This window comes from Diuraphis noxia, unplaced genomic scaffold (genome assembly GCF_037042655.1).
Source record: "Diuraphis noxia isolate RWA-SAM2 unplaced genomic scaffold, SU_Dnox_SAM2 contig0004, whole genome shotgun sequence".
Lineage (NCBI taxonomy): Eukaryota > Metazoa > Arthropoda > Insecta > Hemiptera > Aphididae > Diuraphis > Diuraphis noxia.
In genome coordinates, this window is record NW_028301714.1 from 42,083,450 (window position 1) to 42,107,644 (window position 24,195).

Consider the following 24,195-nt stretch of genomic DNA (forward strand, 5'->3'; position numbering starts at 1 on the left):
AATTCAATTAGTTGTTTGAAGAAATTTGATAACTAGATTTGTTCTGGTCCAGGTTGGGTCCAATTATTGTGTCCAGGGATTTTGGGTAATGTTGAGATTGTGACGAACTTATTAATATAGTAGGCACTCCGTAATTATGTGTTGCACAGTGAGATGATGACCACATGCTTGGCATATAGGGTGATCTTCTTTTGCCATAAGGAATCTGTGGGTAAGTCTGGCGGCATGGCCTATTCTCGTGACATTGTTTATAACAGGTACTTCTTCAGTTTATATTTAGTAAATAATTAATATTTTAAAAATATAATCAGGTCATTAGGTGTATATTATAAATTATTGTATGATGTATAATAATTTATAGTAGGTACCTATTATATGAATACTATGTGAGCATATACCAGTTGCCTTGACATGTTAATATATACACGAATACAATATACAGCTCGTAAAATAGGGGAGGTAAATATAAAAATCATAAATAAAATATAAAATTAATTATAAAAATAAAGTAAAATAGTTCAAAATTAAAGAGTCAAATTCATAATAAATAATCTAATTATAATGATAAGTTGTATATTCAATATAATAATTTGTCAATAAAAAAAATAGTACGAAATTCAAAAGTATTATGTTTTGTTATAATAATTACAAACCGATTTTACAAAATCTAATCTACTGATATTTTTGTTTTTATATTTATTTATTAAATCTTCGATTCTGGCTTTTTTGTTTAAGTATGTGCGGTTTGTAATATTTTTTTAATTTCGTTTACATTGCTTATAACAATGTATGTATTTGTTTGTACTTCTTTTATAACATTTATGAAAGTAAAAATATTTGGTTGTGCACCACTAAGGCACTAAAGTTCCTCGAAAATAACGAATAAAATGATCCACATGCATAATGGTAGTCCTTTCTGAATCAATTGAATTCATAGCACACAGTGAAGATGGAAAATTCTAAATCGATTAAATATATGTGTCAATATTTTCTGATAAAAGCTGAATTGACATCAGATCTTCAACAAAACAATCGTCTACTTCACTAGAGGGTAATAATGAAAGACCAACAATTAAATGAAGCCATTTTCCAATTTCTGAATTTGGATCCATGTAATCCGGCTTTAATCCTAAATTTTGTATTCATTTCCAACATGACTGAGTTAGATGAAATTTGCAACCCCCCCCTGCTTTGACGTACACGACTTTAATGTAAATCGCCATTTTACACTAGCTTGTGTAATGCGATCTCCATAAAAAGTATAATTATTTAAACCTAATAAAATATTGTCCTTTTCACTATACACTCGCGTAATATTTTCCATCGCGTTAACAACGTCAGTGCTTTCCGTACGTATTTTGCATACTAAGATGTACTTATCAAAGAAGTAGGTATACATCGCATCATATAATAATTTCTAACAACCATAAATATACTAATAAAGATATAATAAATGATAATAACAAGCGTATTCCTATAAAGCCAAGATAATATAATAATTGTCGTTAGGTACTCATCGTTACTTATAAATCGGTTATCCACTCAGACGCATCTAAAATTACGCGTTTTGGTAAAATTCTTGCTCTGCATCAAGTAGGCTATTATTATTTATAATCAGGGCTAGGATTTGTATGCAATGAAAAATTGAAAAATATGCATTTTACATGCATGAAAATTGCATGATATTTACATCGTTTTACCTTAGCTAAATGTTTTATTTTCGTATTTGAGACGATGCAATCCTTATTTTATTTTTTTATTTAAATATAATTACAATTTATCAATCAATAATTAAATACAATGAAAAATTTTGCTACAAAAAACATAGCGATATTGACAGATTGGGAGAGCATTCTGTAGTACCACCCAAGTACCCGACGAATAAATTAAAAGATCTCTAGGCCTGGTTTGTTTAAGACGTTTCTGAGGGTTATTAGGGGTTTTAAAAGAAGACAGGCGTTTAATTAGTGGATTATTGTGGTGGATTAACTTATAGTGAAAGGAGATGCAGTGAGATTTAGTTAGTTCAGAGAGCGATGGAATATTTAGATCTTTGTGGATATTTTTATTCGTGATGAACCATGGCGCAGAGATAATTTACCACAGACATGGAGACATATTAACTGGAATGCCTAAATTGTTTTCGTATTAAAATATTTGGCAGAGCCCCATATCTGGATAATGCCGTAGGGCAGCGCTGCAACCCTAAGCGAGTTTTTTAGGTGAGTTAACCAAGAATCAGAAAAATATTTGTTATAAAATGTGTTTTGGGGCCTCAAATAACACAAGACGGCCCGTGGATTGAAGACTTTGTATTATACTAATATATTAAATTTTTCTATAATAGTTTTTAGATAACTAATTTTCACTTAAACTATATATTAATTTAATTTAAATAGGTACTAATTTGTATTTATAAAATACGTTGGCTGATTATATAAAATATAATATGCATATAATTTTCACAAAATATAGTATTGAAAGCTGTTTATATATTAAAATATTATAGAGATTTAATGATTTGCAATCCAAGTTTAAAAACAAACAAATTATACGTCCTAAAAATTAATTTATAAATTATGTTGAGGTTTGTATAGGGTATAATAACATATTAATACGATGCTTACAAAGTACTTATTCACTACTGATTTTTGGATGAAGTAAACAAGGATTTTAGCAATCAGGTCAATATTATCTGATAACACTAGGTGTAAAAGCAAATATTTAAATTATAAGTCATATATACATCCAACACTCTTGTATGAAGCGAGCTCAACCTTTAAAGAAATATATACTTTATATTATTATATATGCGTATTTTGTAACACCTTAATTTGATAAAAAAATATTACATTCATCGAAGATCCTATAAATAAAAATATTTTTGGTAAAATAATCTGATAAATTCTGTTATCCTTAATATTTTAATACTGTCTTTACTTAATTCATAATTAATATTATGTACCTCAATGCTTAATCAAATAAGTACTAAGTGCACAAATTTGAGAATTGTACACAATACTAATGCTTATTAAAAAATTACATTGTATTATAATATGAACCAATTTACTAATCATAATTTTTCAAAATTCGTATCATTATAATATTATACTTAATTTTGTATACCACATAGGTACCATCCAAATATTCAGTTAGCATTTACCAACATATTTCAATAAACACAAATACACGAGTTTATAACACGCAACCCGACAGAGAAAAGAAAACAACATTTAATTCAAGTCGCGTGCATAAAATGTGAAAGCTTTTAGATTTCCTGCAAACATGTGACAGACGTTACATCTTTAGAACATATAAAATATACGAAAATGAAAATACGACGTTTTATTCTATCCACAAAAAAATAGATTATGTTGTATAAGTAAAACATATTTTTAAGAGTAGAATAACCTACTTCCAATTAGCAATTTAATGTTGATTTCTTACAAATCAAAAAATAATTGATAGAATGTATTTATTGAATAATGGCATGTATAAAATATTATAATTACTTTACCATAATACCCTATTATAACACTTTATCTTGTGTAATTAATGTTAAACTTTTTATGAGATGTTTAAGTAATTAAGTGCTTATGTGATCAAAAAAAAAATAAACTGTTAATTTCTACGCTGAGCAAAAATAATATCTACCATACAATCACAAAATGCTGTTGTTACTGAACTTAAAAATGAAACATTTATAAGGGTAATAACTTTTTACATTGTTAAGAATAAATATGAATTTTAATTTTTTAAGATAATTTTATGAGTTCGTATGTTTAATATTCTAACATCTGTGTATAAGGATCTACAAATTATATTATTTTTTGACCATTTAGAAATAATTAAATAAAAATATATAAATAAAACTATTTATTTTTTTATCACGTTTGAACAGTACGTAATTTTTCTCTAATGTATAATAGAAACTAATGTATGTATTTTTTTTTACGTGTTAGATCACGTGTTCTTGCAGCACTTTAGTTGCATCCCATTATATTGGTCAGGTAGTACAATGTTTATTTTCGTTTTGAAGTATTCAGTGTTGTGTATTTATAAAAAAATTCTGGGCTATTACATTGCGAGATATAATATATTATACTAAATTACAATATACATGGATGTATTTTTTATTTCGATTCGTGGTTAATAAGCAAGTTGAAGTTTATCGTAATCACCCTCAACAACAATTCACATGTTTTTTTATTATTTATCGAATTATTATTTTTTTATGAACCACTAATATTATGAAATTGTTTTACTGATCTTCGATATGGTTTTTCCTACTAAAAACCGGTTCCTTATTTAAATCTAGCGGTAGGTACGAATTTCGTCCCATATAAAAAGGTATAATACTAATTGCGTCATGAATTTTTCTCGAGTTGAATTGCGTCCTCATTATGTGCAGAATACTCGACTACAACTATATGAACTACAAATAGTTGTGAAGCTTTTCATTCGAAGCTCAACGCGATGTTTTATAATGCTCATCCAAATATTTTCAATTTATAAATATTCTGAAAAGGTCACAAACTGATATTTATGTAAAACAACGGAGCACTCGCTTAAAGAACCGTACAATCTCGATAATTAATAAAGAACAATTTTTAAAACAAGTAATGGCAGATTTGCAATCAAAAAAAAAAAAAAAGTAGATTCAAATTCATAAAAATTTGTCTTTTAAATTTGTACCAATATCATAATATTTTTTACTACTTACTCTTATATTTTTATACAATAACAATTACAAATGCGATATAATAATATAAAAAGCAAAAACAATATTTTCAACCTACCTGTTTAGTAATATTAATTATTATGTAATTATTATTACAGACATTTCTAAGTCTGTATAAAAATGTTAACTCAAATATTATTTAGTTTTTAAAATATACGAGACGCATTTGATATACACAAAATAATTCGGGGTGCAACTACTATAACTCCAAAAGCTATCCGGGATGCAATTAGTATGACCCTAGAAAATACCTGGGACGCAATTCGGAAGGAATAGGTGCCACGGGACGTAATTCGCAGCCAAATCTAGACCTTTACTTTATCCGGTTTCAACAAAGTGAATTTTTGTGGAAAGACTTTTCCACCAAATACTCCTTGAGAATTGTGTACTTATTATGGTGAACAAATGTGTGTACACAAAAGTTAAAAAATGTTTTTATCATTATAATACATCGATATCACAGAAATATCCATTATATATTTATAACGATTATACTTCAATATTTTTATTGGCATGGTACAAATATGAATGATTCAATTATAAATATATGTATTAGATGGAATAATATTATAATTAAATTATAGTTAAAAAATTAAATATCCATTATATTCAGAAATTTTAAATGTCTTGATAAAAATGTGATTTTAAATATCATAATAAATATGTAAATTATAAACGAAATACTTTTAATGATACAAACTATTTAGTGTTAGGCTTGAATACTCCTACTGCATAAAGAAAACCCAATTTACATATTGCATGTATGAACATTTTATCGAATTATAGTGATTTCACTTATAATTGTGAACACACGTGAATTATACTACTCATATTATACTATAATATATAATAAGACGATTATTTTTGTCATTACTATCTGTACATAATTGTCTAAACATTAAAATTATTGATTTTCAAACTTTCGTTTTAAACCGATAAAAGCTATGTCAGAAACGAGTAACACCACAAATCTTTTGGACACAATTCCTATACCTTTTTTATTGGGTGCAACTAATGTGCTTCTTTTACATTCACCCTTGTCATTAACTATGTTGTTTTTGTCTGGATTTCCACAGATACGTGGCTGTAGTGCATCCGCAGATCAACCGGATATGGTGCCGGATGGAGACCACCCTATCGGCAATCGCGTTGGGCTACCTTGTGTGCCCGATCATCTGCATACCCAGCTACCTATCGTTCAACCTGTTTTCCCGAGTAGAGATATTGGACGCGAACGGTAACCGTCCGACATCGGTACTGCAGTCAGCGCTTCGGCGGGCCAATAATGGCACCGATGTGCACAGTGGTCATGGTATCGGTGGAGGAAGCACCAACGGAGGAGGCTTTGGCATAGGCACCAGTGGAGGTGGTGGCGAAGGTAGTGGAGGCATAAACGACAGCCATAGTGGCATCGGACCACTGCGCAACGTCACCCTATACTACGTCAACGTCAGTGACCTGGCCACGTCCACGTATCTGGCTGACATCAATTTCTGGGTGTATAGCGTCGTCATCAAAATTATACCGTGCGTGGCACTAACCGTTCTCAGCCTGCGGCTGATATGCGCGTTACTGGAGGCCAAACGTCGCCGGGCCAAGCTGACAGGAAGTGGCCGTAAGTCAGCCGACAAGGAGCGGCAGACAGACCGGACCACCCGGATGTTGTTGGCCGTGCTCTTGTTGTTCCTGATCACCGAGTTCCCACAGGGCATACTAGGCCTGCTCACGCTGCTGCTCGGCAAGCGGTTCTTTCAGGACTGCTACCAGAACATGGGCGAGGTGATGGACATGTTGGCGTTGGTCAACTCCGCCATCAATTTTATACTGTATTGCGTGATGAGCCGGCAGTTCCGCAACACGTTCAGTTTGCTGTTCCTGCCTTCCTGGATCTCTAAGGCCGAGTCACAGGCTCTGTCACATGGTAACCCGACCACCACGCAAGTGACGCAAGTCTAAGGTGACAGCTTCGTTACTATCCTTGATCCCCCCCTCACTGTTGATCCATCGTCGTTGTCATAGGGTGTACGTGACACACATCACACAACACTCACCACCCGCTGACCGCCAACTCCGACAACGGTAACGACCACGATAATATTATAACGTATATAGGCCATGATTCATCAAGGATGATCAATTCTCATTTTTAAATAAATACTATAAAATATTTAATCTATTCAAATTCTGATATTTAGAATTATCATGTATATTTGCATAATAAATAGCATATTTTCAACTACTCAGATTTCTTATACTTTTTGATTAGGTGTAGCCTATGATGATATCAACTTTTGTATTTCGACTGAGAACCACTTTTTTTTGTACTGTAAACTATTTAGCAATTAATTTTTGTTTTTGGAATTTTCATGCAAGTATCTAAATATTGAAATTCCGACGAGTAGTTTCTGAGTTATTCAACGTTATGTTCAAATATATAAGAGTTTATTGATATGAAAATTCTTGTAGTTTATACTATTATAAAAATATTTTATAATCTTATAACTTTCTGAGAATAGTAAGTACAAATTAAATATTACATCTATTTTATATTTGGAAAATAATTCTCAAGCATTATGATTTTTAATAACCCAAAAACTTAACTTGTTAAGATTATCAACTTTACAATTTATAGAAAAAAAAAAAAATGAAAAGTTCTCAATTTAAAAACAGAAATATATATCGTCATAATTTACACCTGTAATGGTACTATACCAAAAAAAAATTAAGAATTTGAAATGATGGCCTCTAAGAATACATAAAAGCCACAAAAATCAGAACTTGAATAAATATATTCTTATAGAAAAATAAGGGATGAACATACTCGATGAATCACCCCGTTTATAAACATTTTCTGGTTACTTGTTGGGCCTCTTTAATACTCAGAATTCTAATACTTAAATGTTCAAGATAATTTCAAAGCGACCACACAGGGTTATTGTTTTTAATCTACATGCTGTTTTAGCACTAAACAATTTCACTGTTTATGTTTCGAGCGTTTTTCACTATCCCGTTGGCCGCAAGACTTAAGTTTCGTATTCGTAGTGAATTCCGTTCAAATTACTTTACACTGATCAAGTACTATCGGCTACCGAATAGTGTTTAAATAATAATGTAACAGCTCGAACATGACAATTATAGCCTATATTTATATAAAAATAAATAAGTAAATCTAGGGCACGGAATACAACTAATTATAATTAGTATAAATATTTAAAAATAACGATAATTATGAAGGTTTTTTTTTAATATCGAGTAAAAACTTTCGATTTAGATTATTGATATACAATGTATTATTCAACAGAATATTTCGATAGTTTCATTTTTTCTTAATTAAAATGATTACCTACTTATAGTATTCAAAATGAGTAAAATTGTTGAATATAAAAAAATATCACATTTAATTCCATTTTAGTTTTATTCATGTAGTGTTTTCATTAGTGTAGGCTGGACAAATAAGGCTGACCTCTGTATGTTTTTGGTGTTTTCATGAGGTTATTACCACCTAATAAATGAACAATAACTCTATTGAGATTTCTTATGAAATATTTTTTAACAACCATTTTTGAAAGTTTAGACTCTAAATTTTAGAGAATTTTTCAACATATTTTGTGGTTGCCAACAAGCTTAAAATATTATTTAAATTTTTCAACACAAAAGTAAAATACAACCAAATCATTACCCGCACGAAGATTGCATTGCCATAAAAGTATTATGTAATTATTATAATTACTGTTAAGAAAATCAAAAATGTCAGTAAACATATATTTTGTATTTAGCAATAGTCTAAGCAGCAATAGATTTACTCCGTAATATTAATAATAAAAGTGACTTACCAATACTAACCGCATAGTGTTGAATATTATATTTAATAACACCAAAATATAATGGTTAATAATATTAACAAACTTTAATGTTAACTATGTTAAATTTACAAAATCCAATTATTGATTAATGAAAAAAAAATTAGATTTTATAAATTAGGTATGTTTATTTATGTACTCAAATTCTATTAAAATATTGGATTTATATGTTTTTATTGTTAAAAATTACAATTAATTACCCAATGTTATACATTAACAAGGTAAATAGTTAAATAATTTTACTTTACATTAAACATATATTAATCATTATGATGAAAATACTGTTATATTAAAATCAATAAAATTAGAAAATTCTGTAAACTGCATTTAGTTTAAATATAAAATAGGTATATAAATTATAATTTAAACTATTTAGACTACCTATCAGATGTTATATTTTTATTTGTTCGCGTTTGATAAATGTTTTTGTAACTAAAATATTATTAGCACGAATTTTTTTTTTTAAATAATAAAATATGTTTTATTAAGTAAAATTAATAAAAAACAAAATTTTGATCATAAACAGTTCAATGTTTATACAGATCGTAGCTAACTAATCGTTTTTCTAATGTTTTGTTTGTAAAAATAATATACAAGATTTGATGTACTAAAATTATGCATTATATTTTGTAAATGTTCAATAAAAAAAAATTATGTGCTTTAGTTTGGACTAACTTTATTTGGAAGGTTATCTTCAGTATTTATTCTTCAGATACTTCAACTCCAATGTTAAATACTAAATGGCTATATGGCATAAAAAACATTTAATTGATTTCATAGGTAAACCATCACATAAATAAATCTTAAAAATCCTAAAAATAACTAACATATGAAGTAATATCAATAATGAACATCTACTTTAAACAAGTCATCCTGGTAGTGTATCTTTTTGTTACGTATTGGTATTACTCATTATATTTAGTGTGCGCAGATTTGTAAGTAAGTAGCTATTCTTTTTTAAGTATTATTAATACCATAAAAAAAAAGTAATGCTTTAAATACTTAAATATAAAATTCGATAGCTAGCTTTTTTCCTCTGATGAAAATAAAAAGAGTTATTATTTGAATGCAGGGCTTGAAATCAATTTCAATAATAATTTTAAATATTGATAAAAACTGTACCTATATAATTGTCTATGTTAAATCAAATGTAAAATTAAAATTGATTTTTTTTATGATATTCAAGAAGTAAAGTTAAATTAAATAATATTAAAACCAATGATTAATGATAAATAATGATCGATTCATACATTTTTATAAAAATTAATTCTAGCTTAAAATTAAACGATTTTCAATATGTTTAAAATATTATTCATCAGTAGGTAATTATAATAATACTAATATTTTGGTGTTTATTTTTCATACGACGCGTATAGAATGCCCAAATGACGAGATTCTCCACGTCGTTAAGTAAAAATTAAAATTAAAATTGAAAAATGTAAAAATTATATTGCAAACATAAGAAAAATAAAAATATAATATAAATGTTATATTAAATATACATATATATATATATATAATTCCAAATCAGAAAACAATTTAGTCAATATCGTGCAATAACAATGAAATTATAAAATCGATACAATATTTTAAATTTATAGAAATTAAAAACTAATATCAATAAGCAATGTTGAATTTTAAATCAAAAAATTGTATTTCGATTTCAAGCTATCTGTTTTAATGTATTGAGTAAAACATTTAATGTTTAATATTCTTATATTTCAAACTGTAATTGTCATATCTAATGGTTATCAAGTTTACTCAAATAACAAAATCAATAAAATAAAATCCATTATATTGATTGAAATCGGATGATATTTTATCACATAATTTATACAAGATAATAATATAAAACCTATATATTTTACCAGGAATAATAACAAATTTAATACGATTCGATTAAATACAACAAAAAAACAAATGTATTATTAAAAACTCATTAGAAAATTAAAAATGTTTTTTAAATTATTTAAGCGTAAATCAATTCTGATTATAATTTATAAACGACAGATTTTCGTCGTTTCCTATTTATTTGTTTATTATCTGGTTGTTATTTTCGTTGCGTGGATATTTCCCGATTTTTCTTTTTATAAACAACAACTTACTACACTTAGAAGTAGAGTTGGAACAAACATTAAGCACTCGAGTGTGTGTCAGTGCTTTATGAATACCACTTTACAACAGCCTTAATGGAAGTTTTATAAAAAATACTCCTCATGCTATTACTTACTGGTGACTATGATCATTCACAAGGAATCAACTAGATGACAGTTTACACTCCGCATGTTGTAAAATAAATAATATGATAAACCAAAAAATCGTAGTTTTACTATTATCAAAACATATTCAATATTCGTTAAGTAAATTGTTATACTTTTCATTTCAAACCAAAAAATCTCAATTTATACATTATTTTAACTTTGGATAAGTGCCTGATTACGTAAGTATATTACGTTTGTCATTCTTTGACTACCTACTGCGATTATATATAGTAATAGTCAATATTATATAATATTTTTATACGTATCTATAATTAATAGGTATTAAAAATGTTTTGATTTTAAATAAAAACGAATTATATTTACTGTGTATCAGTAAATAATTATAAATCTAATTCAATGTTTTAAAAGATAATAAACATTATATATATAGGTACTATTACGAAAAAGTATTTTTATTTTTAAAGCTAATATAGTTAACAGTATGGATATTTGTGACCATTATTATATTAATATTATAATTCTCTTTTTAGGCACTTGATTCCATAATATTAATGTTGACATCTAATAAATTCGTGTAAAATTAATATTCTATTAAACACGTTTTCATTATGTTATCGATAAGTGTCAATTTATAATTAAGTAAATATTTTTTGAATGATATCCAAAGTTTCTTATAACACTGCATACAGATTGTTTTTAAAACAACTTAATGATGTGAATATAATTTTTAAATCAATATTCCCATCATAAATTACAAACACTCCAGCCAAAATAATAACAATATTTTATATTCTGCCATTATCCTAATCAAAAACGTTTTTTTTTTTAGATTCATAAAAGATTATAGGACAGAATTTCAAACTTCAATGTTTATTTAGCAGAGCGGAAGATTCAGGTCAATTTTATTTAAGTATAGGATAAAACTCCATTATAAGTACGTGTAAGTATACAGCTTAGGATTAGAATTGATTAACAATATTTGCCAATAAGTATTTATATGTAGAGCGTAGAAACATTTTCCATAGCGTAAGACAATTCTTATTATGTAAATAATCAATTAATTACCTGAATTTATAAATAACACTAATAACTACCTACCTAACAAAAATCCAATACAAATTTTAGTAATTTACATTTAATTATTTTCGATATGCTTTGTTTGATTTAAATACAACCTAAGATTTATTCCCAATAAAACTTTTTGATAGTAGCTAATTTAAAATTTATTTATGACTTGAAATGATAATATTTTTTACATCCAAACATCTATTGCTAAATAAATGGTTTATTATTTTCAAAATTTAACAAAAGCACCAACAAAGTTATACTTTAACTCTTTTTAAATTGAATAAAAATCACTGAAACTTAGTTTATATTATTTTGAGAAAATTATGTAGACTTTTGTTATTCATAAAAGTGTTTGTTTTACAGCTGCTGTTGATTTACATATATGTTATGAAACGTTGTAATGTAAAACTGTTTTTGTTGTAACATATGTGAATCTAAATTTGGTAAAAATTTATTGGACTGAAAGGGTTGATAATTCTGAAATGTAGGTGTATCGTATATAACTAATTATACAAAGTCATTCAATAGAAAAAAACATTATTCATACATGATTGGCCAATGTCATGTAAAAGTATATTATGTTTTCTGATTAATGCAGTACATTACTATATTAACATACGAAATCAATATTTAATATTGTGGTAATTCTAAAATATTTTCTATGATCACTATTTAACGTTAACATTTAAGTTTGACATATGACAATACAACATTTTGGTCGCGAAATCGCACTAAAATTAAGCTGAATAATGTCAAAGTTTTGAATTTTATTTCTCGACATTTAAACAGAACTAGGTATTTAAAAAAAATGTTTGTAGTCGTATCTAGAGGTTTCAATAAATATGTACAGTTCACTCTCGATTATATATTATATTGATGATAACATTAAACATACCAAATAAAAAGACGGGTATATCTTACATTTATTCTAAATATTTTTAAAACATTATTGTGTATAGAAAACAATACTATATGATATGCCAAAAGTTTAAAGTCCCTAAAATCATACATTTTGAATTGCGAAAAAATAACTAACATAATTTGAGAAAAAAAATATTATTTTACGTTTAAATATCGAAATTAAAATTTCTAATTATATAACTATAAATAAAACTGTGAGTATAAACTTTCGATATTTTTATTTTTATGAAAACAAACTATTATTAATATCTAACACATTTCAAGCTTTTTGACATAGAAACAAACTATATCAACAAAAATTGAAGAAAGTTATAAACTTTAAAAGTTTATAAATTAATAAAAAAACACATAATATTTTTTTATATATTTTTCCAAGAAAATTATAGTTTCAAAATTTGGTGAAAATATGGAAGGTCATAGTCCAAAGGTTAGAACTAAGAAACAAAATAATATATCACATTATTCATGTTAAAAACTGCAAATGCTACGTTATCGTTAAGTGATTTCCGTTCTTCAAAGTATTTTGTTAGTTTTCCTAATTATGAAGAATAGACTGTCACGTAATTTTCAACTGAAAACCATCCAAAATATTGGAGACTACTGACTGAATCAAATATTTTCATCTTCTATGTAGAACGTCAGACATACACAAAAATCTCATTTAATTGTAAAACCAATATATTTCTCGCTCCACCGCTTTCAATACACTTATAGAGTTTCAATTCTAACATAAATGTATAAAGCATATTATATTTGAAAAGAAAATGATACTTACCCTTAATTAATAAGTAAGAACAATTATTTCGTAGTATACTAATACGTACTACCATTCATCAATGTATTATAAGACTATTGTACAATTGAAATTCACAACTAAGTATAATCAACTACAAAAGTAGTTTTTACAACGTGAACAATGGAAATTATATTTTAATTAGTAAGCATTACGTTTCTACGTTAGACTAATTATTTATTCATATACCTATTTCTAAAGGGAAATGAATGTGTGTAACATTATGCCAAACTATATTAAATGCAGTCTTCTGACTACATAGAAAATTTTAGTCTGTAAACATAAATGGGACAAGTGTAACCACATCACCAAGTCGTGTCTAATTATTACAATCCAAAATTGATAAATGCAATATTATTAAAACCTTTCAAGGTGATAATAATAAACCACAATCAAACTTAGAAAATATGCATAACATCTGGAATAATTTTAACAGTTCTAAAAAAAAAAAAAAAAACAAGTGTGATAAAAAATGGGTTATAGTTTATTCATAACGATATTAAAGAGGAAATTTTATTTATTTTAGAAACTCGTAAATGAAATAAGTGTAAACTAAAGAATATGATATGAAGTTAAATAAACAGTGTTATTTAATTGATTCATTTACTGATAATTTCCATCCTATTTAGTTTTATTAACAGTTTGATATTTACAATCACAGATATATAATATACATCATCCCGGTGTTCCATTATTATATTATAGTTACCTATAACTTGTACAAAAATTTAAAATTTACCAATTTATTTGTTAGTATAACTAATAGGTATGGCCAGCCAATAAGACAGAATTACAAAATAAGAAGTTAATATTTTGGAATACCTACTAGGTATAACTTTATAAAAAAAAATTGATTATTACGAGAAACAACGAGATATGTAATGACGCATCTTCCGAACACTAGAGCTGGTGTTTTGCCTATATTTAACGCCGTGTTACATATTATAACTAAAATGCGTCATATTTTTTAAAAAAAACTGGATATTATGAATTTATGACATATTTGTGTATCTTATAAAATATAACTTTCAAGTTGCGATCAATATTTAAGTATTGAGTGTTTTTTTTTTTACTATTTATTAATTAATGTTTTCAATTTAAAAAATGAGCATGCATAAAATTAACTAACATTACTATGTTTTTACTAGGTTTTGTTAAATCAAACAAATAACTTAACATATATTTCAAACATTATAATACAATATACATCAGGTGAATTGAGTTGCCACATCTGTTATCATCGTTGTCTTATATTTTTCACTATGCGTGTGAATGAAAAAAATCCATTAAGCCTGGAAATAATGGGTTGTGAACATTTCAAAATATTCACCACCTGTTAGGGTTTCGGCCTCACCTTCACATTCAGAAAGCGGTTTAAGAAAACCTTTTAACACTATTATTATTTCAAAGTAAGTAAATAAAACCCAAACAGTCATACATATTTTATTATACGTCGTGATTAAAAAGATTAAAGAAAAAACAATAGTACTAGGTACTATATTTATTTTGGCACTTTCATAGATTAAATATAAAATTAAAATAATTTTAATTTGCTTGTATTTCACGGAAATAGTTATGACGTTAAAAATAACTCTGATTTTATCAACATTTTACCTTAATTTTTAAAAACTATTGCTAGAAAAAAATACTCTCGCATTAATTTTATTATATCATAAGTATAGTAATTTTATTATATTAGTCAATATAATGATAATTGATAAATGTATACTACAAACATATATTATTTTAATAAATTTAGAACTTTTATTAGTAGAGTTCACAAAATATTATACCGTGCACAAATTATTTTAATTGATATGACAATTTCTTCATAAAACGATGTTTGAAACTAATGGATACCTAGTTAGTAACTTAATTTTAACAGTCCGAGAATCCATCCATTATCATCATCCTTGTAATTCGGTTATTTGGAGAGACATTCCTTGACTTTCATAAGAATGCCTCGTATTTCGTTTTCAGTTTGTGCTTTCTTTAGTTAGTCTACAAAAGTACAATACTAACCCACTTTGACCAAAGCCCTAATACGATTTGTATGAGTTGACGACAGTAATCAGCTAGAAAGTTATGTATATACATAATACGTATAACATACATGTATACAGTTATATTGAATAAAATTAAAGTATATGTTAAGGCATAAATGTATTAGACTTTTCACAGAAAACGCAAAATTTCAAATTCTCTAATAGTAATTTAATATTATTAATTTATAAATTTATATATATAAGCAAAATATATTATTAATAATATAATATAATGTACGATATAAGTAAAAACGTACCTTCTGGAAGGATACATCAAATCAGAAAAACATTTGTGTACAGGTTAACTAAATAAATGAAAAAAATGCTCACCTTCCTAATCATTATACATAATTCATTCATGTGTGACAGATATATAGTTATATTGTACCAACATAATAATTATAATATAAGTATGTAATAAAGTATTTACAAAGCATAAGTAGACAAATGAAAAAAGCCAGCTGATGGAATTTCTAAAGCTTATTTACATAATCATTAATTACATAAGTTACATTTTAGATTATAACTGTATTCTGCACTAATTTATTCGCAGGTGGCAATAGGTAAACTACAGACCAGATTGAATGAATGCTAAACTCATAAACAGTATAATACTGTATAATTTTACCATCAATTTCTGTATATTTTATTTTGTGACATAACTTATTAAATTATAAAATAAAAAGCATGGAATTAATTATACATAGTACAAGTACAATTTCTAGTGCGGTTTACTATCAATCGAGAACAAAAATCAAAGATAATATGCAACTTATGTACGACTTTCAAATCCTACAGATAGTATATTATCTACATAATGTTAAACATCTATTATACTCCACGCTATCTTAATGAATAACGGAGGCAACTTAACACTGTCGATGTATTGGAAGTAACGTGTCTCCGGTTTCTTTATGCAAAATATATCGGCAGATGGCAGAGTTTTTGACCAACTCAAAGTCCAACCAATCCTCTATCACGGTTACGACAGTTCTCTCTTCAGCCTCACTATCTTCCGATAATGGAGGCTTATCAACTAGAGCTTATCCTCCATAATCATACTTCCGTTTACCGAAAGACCTGCAGGTTACGTAAATCTGTCTTTTTAACACCGTTTGTTAGTTTTTCCTAATTATTAAGAAAAGTAATGAGACTATCAAATTTATTTGAATACTTTTAAAAAATTAGTTGTTAAATATCTGCATTAGTTTAAAGTCTAAAGCACAAATAGCACAAAGAAATAGTGTCAGTGTAAAGTTGTAGCTATACAAAAACGTGAAATAATAAATAAATTTTTAAAATGTTTTTAAAGTACTTTGGTATTATTATTCATAATATACACTTAAATGTGGCTTGCTTATAGTGTTATCTAACATTTTATTACTTGAATTAAATTATAGAATATATATATACGACTTTCAAGGTAAAACCTAACAACTTTAATTTACTATGCAACAATATAATATTCGTTATCGTATTCGTTAAAATATGTACCCACTACCCAGAGGTAAACGATTAGAGATATTCATGTGAATAAAAATTATAATACCACATAAAAAACAAAAATACTATTTTTTAAATTTAAATTCTTGGGTATATTAACTTTTAATTTTTAATATTAAATATTATAATAGAAGATTTTTTTTTAAATTAATATTTGATTTTTTTTATCTTCAACTATCATCTAAAGTTATCTAACCTATAATTATTGCTATTAAAAAAGTTTTTTGTATTAGGTACATTTTATGATTTTTGTATAGCTGATCATAGTGTTCATTTTAATTTAAACCAATTTGTTTTTTAAATATTGCTTGATTTCATTCTGTTTGTCGTCGGTCTTATATTATGATTTCTATTATTTTAATATTTATTAACATTGTATACCTACTATTAAATATAATTTATTATAATATGCTTACTATTTCAATGTACCTATACGATATTTTAATAAAGGTAAATGTGAAACTGAATTTCAAAGTCTTAGGACTGTACGAATTTAGATTCGTTTGGTATTTATTATTAATTATACATATACTATACTAATCACTTATCAGTTATGATTTATGAATAGTTAAAGTGTTAAACCTACATTTCACATGTAATATCAATATAAAATGTTTGCAATCCAATCAATAACTGCCACGCATGGGCTACAAAGTCAATAACTAATAAGACAAATTCAATGAAATTTAACCAAACATATTATTTTTATTATTATTATTCGTTTATTTCTCAAAAAACAATACTATACCTCGCTGAATATTCTCTTGTGGAGTCCCAAGAAAACGAATAGTAAGAAACATTAATTGTTTGCACGGTATCCTGTAAAAACATAATTCTTAACCATAAGATAAGACGTGTTATTATGTGTTGTATATTAGGTACATTATAATATCATCCACGATCTAGTCATGGGCATAACAGGACGACTCCAATAGTCCCCTGGACATACCACATGACTCAGGCGCTCACTGAACATGGCGGTTTTCAGTTCTACCTCCATCGATTCACTAGGGCCACAAGCCCAAGGTGCATTCACTGCCAGTGTCTCTCGGACACCGCAGAACACACCTTGTTCCACTGCGAGAACTGGAACGGTCTTCGTACAGACCTCCGCGCGTGTCTCGGGCACCCACCGACAACAGCTGACGTGCCCAACATACTCTGCGGTCCTCTATTCGAAGATCTTCCAGCAGATGGCCATCAAAGGGCGATTGTACTCTGCTACGCCGAAGAGACCCTCAGACTCTTCTACAAGATGGTAGAAAACATTCTTACCGTCAAGGAAGAAGAGGAGAGGCCACAGAAGCGGATCGATAAATACAACAGTACGGGGTTCTAAAGCGGCGGGCTCAGGCCGGCTTGAGAAGATGTTCACAGAACGAGATGTCTAGGATGGATGGCTTAGCCCGGTCCGAGAAGAGGCAACAGAACCAGATGTCCAGGGTGGCGGACTTGGTCGGCCCGAGAAGACTACGATGAAAGAACAAATATATTATAATTGTATATAAATTGCTGTGAGGGGATACAGCGGATTCAACCCCGCTTATCTCTATCCATAATTGTATAACTTTGTAAAGTCATAACAGGATAGGGGTATTCGCATATATACTAGCTTGCTGAGAAAGGGGTATCTCTAAATTGTCATGACTAATTCGATGTGTAAATATTTATCTTTTATAAATAAACGATGCTGCATGGGGGCTAAGCAATGTGAAAACAGTTCGGCCTCCATGTAGTGATTTAACCTAAAAAAAAAGGTACATTATAATAACAATATAATACAATAATTATAGGTATTTTGTAAAATAGTAACTTATTGAGACAATGTTTTTTTTCGACCATTTTATAATTATATTTTGTAATAATTTGTGCCTAATTAAATTATAGCGTTGTAGTTTTAATTAATTATAATATTAAAGTATGGAGAATCGAAATAAGTTTAAAGCAGCAATCGATAAAATTATCGACAGTAAAAAGAGAGGTGACAATATATTTTATTTTAATTTTGAATACAACAACAAGATTCAAAAAGAAGGAATTAACATTACGTGAACTGCAGGACAAGGTATAGCTGGTAATCAAGGCTTCAATTGATGCAACTGCAAAACTGGTTTTGGCACTAAAAACTGTGACTGCAATGTAGCAAAAATATTGTGTAGTTCAAAATGTCAATAATCAAAACTGTACAAATAAATGATTATGAGATTTATCATCATTTACCACCAGCTTTAGTAAATAAAGTCAATGACCGGAGAAAGATGTAAATTTGAGTTTAAAATGTGTTTTATTACAACATTTACCTACATAATCGAATCATTTTGATAAATTCCGTCATTCCCCGGTCAACGACGTCAATTACCAATTTTTAACATTCACCGTAACATATATACCTACTTTTAACTTTAATTAAATTCGTTTTCCTTTTTTTTTTCGTACAAATTACAATTATTCAATAGGTAATACATTATTTAAAAAAAAAACTTTTTTTAAACTATTTATCTAGATTTAGGTACTTGGTCATCAACCTCACTCAATTTAAGTACCAATAGTTATTACTTATTTATTTCTTAATAATATTATATTTCATAAGAAAAAAAAAAACTTTTAACCTGCCAATATTTTGCTATTATTTTTGAAATAAAAATACGGAAGAAATTTATAATAGTTTCTAAAATGGGTATTTTTTTTAAAAAAGAGTCTTACATAAATCTTTCTAACATTCTGTCATGCAGAACGTTATTATTTTCTAAAAATAAATAAATCCTATATTCACTATATAGTATGGAATACCATAATACGTATTAATCACGCCATGATTGTAAAATTATGAATATCCAATAAGCCGTTGGAATTTCTTAAATATTAAATAATATTTTGGTTATAAATCATTAAAAATAATATAGCTAAAAGTATATGGAAAAAAATTATATAAGTACTTAGGTATCTTTTTTTTATTTAATTTTTTTTATTAATCATAAGCTCGACAACCATGGGCATAAGCTGTTTTGTAAGGGGGAAGGGGAGTGGCTGGTTTGGAACATGTGTTATATATATTGTAACAAGGATTTGTTGCTAAAACCCGGTTGGTCAACCATCCGAAAGCTAGCAACGCCGGCTGGTACGTAGGTAGACTAGGTAAATACTAAGTATACACTCTGAGTGTTTCCACAGGTGAGCGTACGGTCGTACCACACCAAACCACAATATATTTATCTATTAAACTTAATAACATATATGTATATTCTAATTTCTAATAGTTTTTGAATGATTGAAAAACATTACATTTTTGTTTGAAATATAATGAAACTATTGTATTGCCTTATGTGGCTTGGCGTAGCGTTGTTGCTGCCACTAGTTCCCGGATGGGTGACCATCCGGGTTCTTAGTGGAAAGAATTTTTAACGTATGCACACGTGTTATCAACCTACCGTACCAACAATACCAACCTCTCCGTAACCCTAAACATTAGCTAATAATCATAGTCGCTAGGCTCAAAACCAATAAATATATTACCTAATTACTAGTTTATAATAGTTTATAATATAACTTAATACATTTATTTCACTAAATGCATTTTAGTTTGTTTTTATTTAATTTTAATTAAAATATCAATTGGTACAATTTTAAATATAGGCTGAATAATTGTAAAATGTAATGCATTTAACCGATTAGCTATTGGCTATTTACTTTGAAAATTATGTTTGTCAATAACTATAGTTACCTATACAATTATTATTAAGCAGAATTGTGATCAATATTATTTGATATCTTAAGACATAATTAAGTTATAGGTAGTTAATTAATATACATGTTTTTAATCATTATAATAAGGACATTTTGTCTAATAAGCCGTTAGGGAATTAAATTTGGGAGATTGAATGTCACCTAAAGTTATTTTACACCTTATATTTTTTTAATGAATTATAAAAATATAAACTAACTAAAAATTAATGTTTTCATAGATATTCAGAATAATAGGTTTTCTCCATAAATGATAAATCTGAACCAAATCCACATAAAAGTTACGTATATGCCACTGTATAGATAATACTAATATTGTTTCTAGCGTAAAAATAATTAATAGTTTGGTTTGAAAATGTACCCAAATGAATACTCTATAACTATCTATTCTTATATTTTAAGCCTACAACTTAGAGCGAAACATTAATAAGCTGTATAAATATCTTATGGAATGAATTCATATACTATTAGATAAGTACTTTGTTTCAGCCAAAAATTTCACCAAATAACTGTTATTTATATTAGTATACATCGTATAAACATACTTTTATATAAGATGATATTTATTGGTTAGTACACATACCGAATATCTTGTAACTACTAACGAGGTACTCGATCCGTTTATATTCTATTCATATTACCATTTACCATCACTTGTCCGGGTAAATAATCAATTACGGTCAACCAATATGTACATTTTTTTTTAATTAAAAATTAAGTTGAGCACATGTTTTTTGCTGTTTTCTATACTAATAATTAATTAAGCTCCAATAAAAACTATGATATACTTACATTAAATAATCAATAATTAATAATTATTGTTCATCCAAACAATTATTTCCTACAATAAAAATAATGCAACCGTGATCATTTTAATTATGTATGCTTATACAATATAAAATATAAACTAATTAGCAAGTATATGGTCTTAGAGAGAAGTATTAACAGTTAACAACACCTTAAACTAAAAATATTTATTTAAATTTTACTGCTTAATAATCCAGATCAATTTATTAATAATTTTCATATTCTCGCTTTATTTTATATTTGGGATAGAAAAAAATAGGATAGAGACAAAATAATCTTCAGAAGTGTTTATAAAGTGCTTATTATATGACTACATTATAATATAAAATATTAGAAAGAGATTTTAAAACGCATTAAAAATATTGTATACTTAGTGCATAGTCCGACAACCTTCTATAATCTAATTTCATACCGTGAATATCAAATTTGATTTTAGGGTTTAGTTTCCTTCAGGCACACAATCACTCAATAGTCCACTCTCTATATTATTATTATTATTATTTACATGATTACCTAACTAATAAAAGATTTTAGTACCTATACTTTTAAATTATTTTGCAGCACTGGCCACTGAGCATATACTGTAACCTATATGTAGCGAGACGAATATGTATTTAACAAAAATGTTTATGTGTAGGTACATATTTTGTTTTGTGAAAAAGAGGAATTGCCGTTAACACCTAATGGTTATATTATGTAAAAATTATAGTAAAAACTATATCTAAAGCCATTTTCATAGTTTTAATTTACGTTGCTATTTTACTAGATAATATTATACCATATTGTAATAAATAACCAACGTTACTTTCATACAAGTTATCACTTACCTATATAATAATATATTGAACAACCTAAGGTGATTGTAATCATATATTATTATTTTTCCTATAAATTATTATAAAAATTATCAGCACTTAGGCCATGTAAGTTAATTATGAGTTGAAATAATACCTGTGTTGGCAATTAGTCCAAGTTAATCACAGTATGTAACTTAAATAATATTCTTGTTTTTTCTATAACTATATCTATAAAATATCTATCCATGATTTAAATTATATAAATTTACTTAGGTATATTTAATTTTAGTTTATATTTCTTTTAAGCTTTTCTGCACACAGTTTGTATTTTTTCACTAATAATAATTATTATTTTAAAACAGTTAGTTATGTACCTATTGTACCTAGATCCTATTAATGTAATATACTACTTTATTATAGGTATGATATGTTTCAAATCGTAATTGTATAGTTTTGTGTAATACTCATTTAAAAAAAATAGATTAAGAAACTCCGAAGGTTAAGTTAGCCATCAAATTTTGGATTTTACATTTTCAAAATATGTCAGTTTACAGTTTGATCTATAGGGATAATCTATAAAATATACGCTATTACGTAGCATAAATCCTCACCAATAAAACGTTATAACTCCTTACTTCATTGCAACGTGACATGAAAATTAAAATAAAACTCTTAGTGAACAATAACCCAGCAATAAAATAACGGTAATTTTTTCAACTTCGTGGACAATCCAATTTCGTTTTTATTTCTGTTGTATTGTATATTCATCTTTACATGCATCCATGTTATTGTTATCTGTTTTCATCTCTCACACAAATCTAAAATACCTGTCTATTCAATGAATCAATAAATATAGACTATAGTCGTATGGCTAGACCTCATGGAAACCTTACTCGTTAATCTTTATTCTACGCTGTACATTACTAACTCAGTTTTTATTCAGCTAACGAAATAATCATGTCAAAACAAAATAATTAATTCTATTGGATTGCAATGTAAAGGGTGTCTGGAACATTTTATTAAGCTCTTAGCGTTATTATTTTTGCTCATTCAGTCATACAATAATAATAGTTATTAATTATATTCCTATCATAGCAGTGGATATAGCCATCATTCGTCAACAAATTGAATTAAACATAAATTATTAAAAACTCCATAGATATCAGTTATTAAACGTTTTTAACGTCCATAATACCGAAACTACATTTTTATTTAATAAAAATATTCAACTCCAGACGAATATGGTGCTGACAGAAGTTATATAATTTAGATTATCATTTACACCCTAAACCAAGTAATTGCGGTTATTTCGCTTTGACAGTAATGTTTTTCAGTTTCTACATTGATATTTAATACTTTAGACTAATGACGTCTAAATATTAAAACGGCTTTTTCTAGAAACATTAGATACTACATTTACACTACCTATCTACTAATTAAAGGTGGGCATTAATCAATTAGTTGATTTTCTAATTATCTTTAAAACTTAACTAGAGTTTTATTTACTGTTTAAATAACTAAGCTTTTTTTAGTTAATCTAAAAATAACTCATCAAGTTAAAATAAAAATGTTTGGAAAGCAACTTCATATGGGTATCTACCACTTTTTCTGTTTGCTATTTTGCATTCAAACCATGATCAAAATAATTCAGAGGGTTCAAGTGTTTTACTATTTGAATTGCGAAATAGGACTATTGC

General features: G+C 27.2%; 2 protein-coding genes across 4 annotated transcripts in view; both read left to right on the forward strand.

Annotated features, from left to right (window-relative positions):
- LOC107167631 (G protein-coupled receptor dmsr-1-like) overlaps positions 1-8,995 on the forward strand; it is a 99,631-nt gene extending 90,636 nt beyond the window's left edge. For 2 of the 3 annotated variants that reach the window (XM_089227403.1, XM_089227401.1), the window contains exon 3: positions 5,818-8,995. In XM_089227403.1, the coding sequence (XP_089083529.1) occupies positions 5,818-6,697 (880 nt within the window). In that variant the 3' untranslated portion in view covers positions 6,698-8,995. The remainder of the gene's footprint in view (positions 1-5,817) is intronic. The other variant, XM_089227402.1, reaches the window with a different exon arrangement.
- Positions 8,996-10,757: 1,762 nt separating this feature from the next.
- On the forward strand, positions 10,758-19,529 carry LOC149056078 (uncharacterized). The gene is made up of 3 exons (XM_089226542.1): positions 10,758-11,041; positions 11,653-11,763; positions 18,032-19,529. Exon 3 carries the CDS (start codon positions 18,106-18,108, stop codon positions 18,490-18,492), a length of 387 nt encoding a protein of 128 aa, XP_089082668.1. The 5' UTR covers positions 10,758-11,041; positions 11,653-11,763; positions 18,032-18,105; the 3' UTR covers positions 18,493-19,529.
- The last annotated feature ends 4,666 nt before the right edge of the window (positions 19,530-24,195 follow it).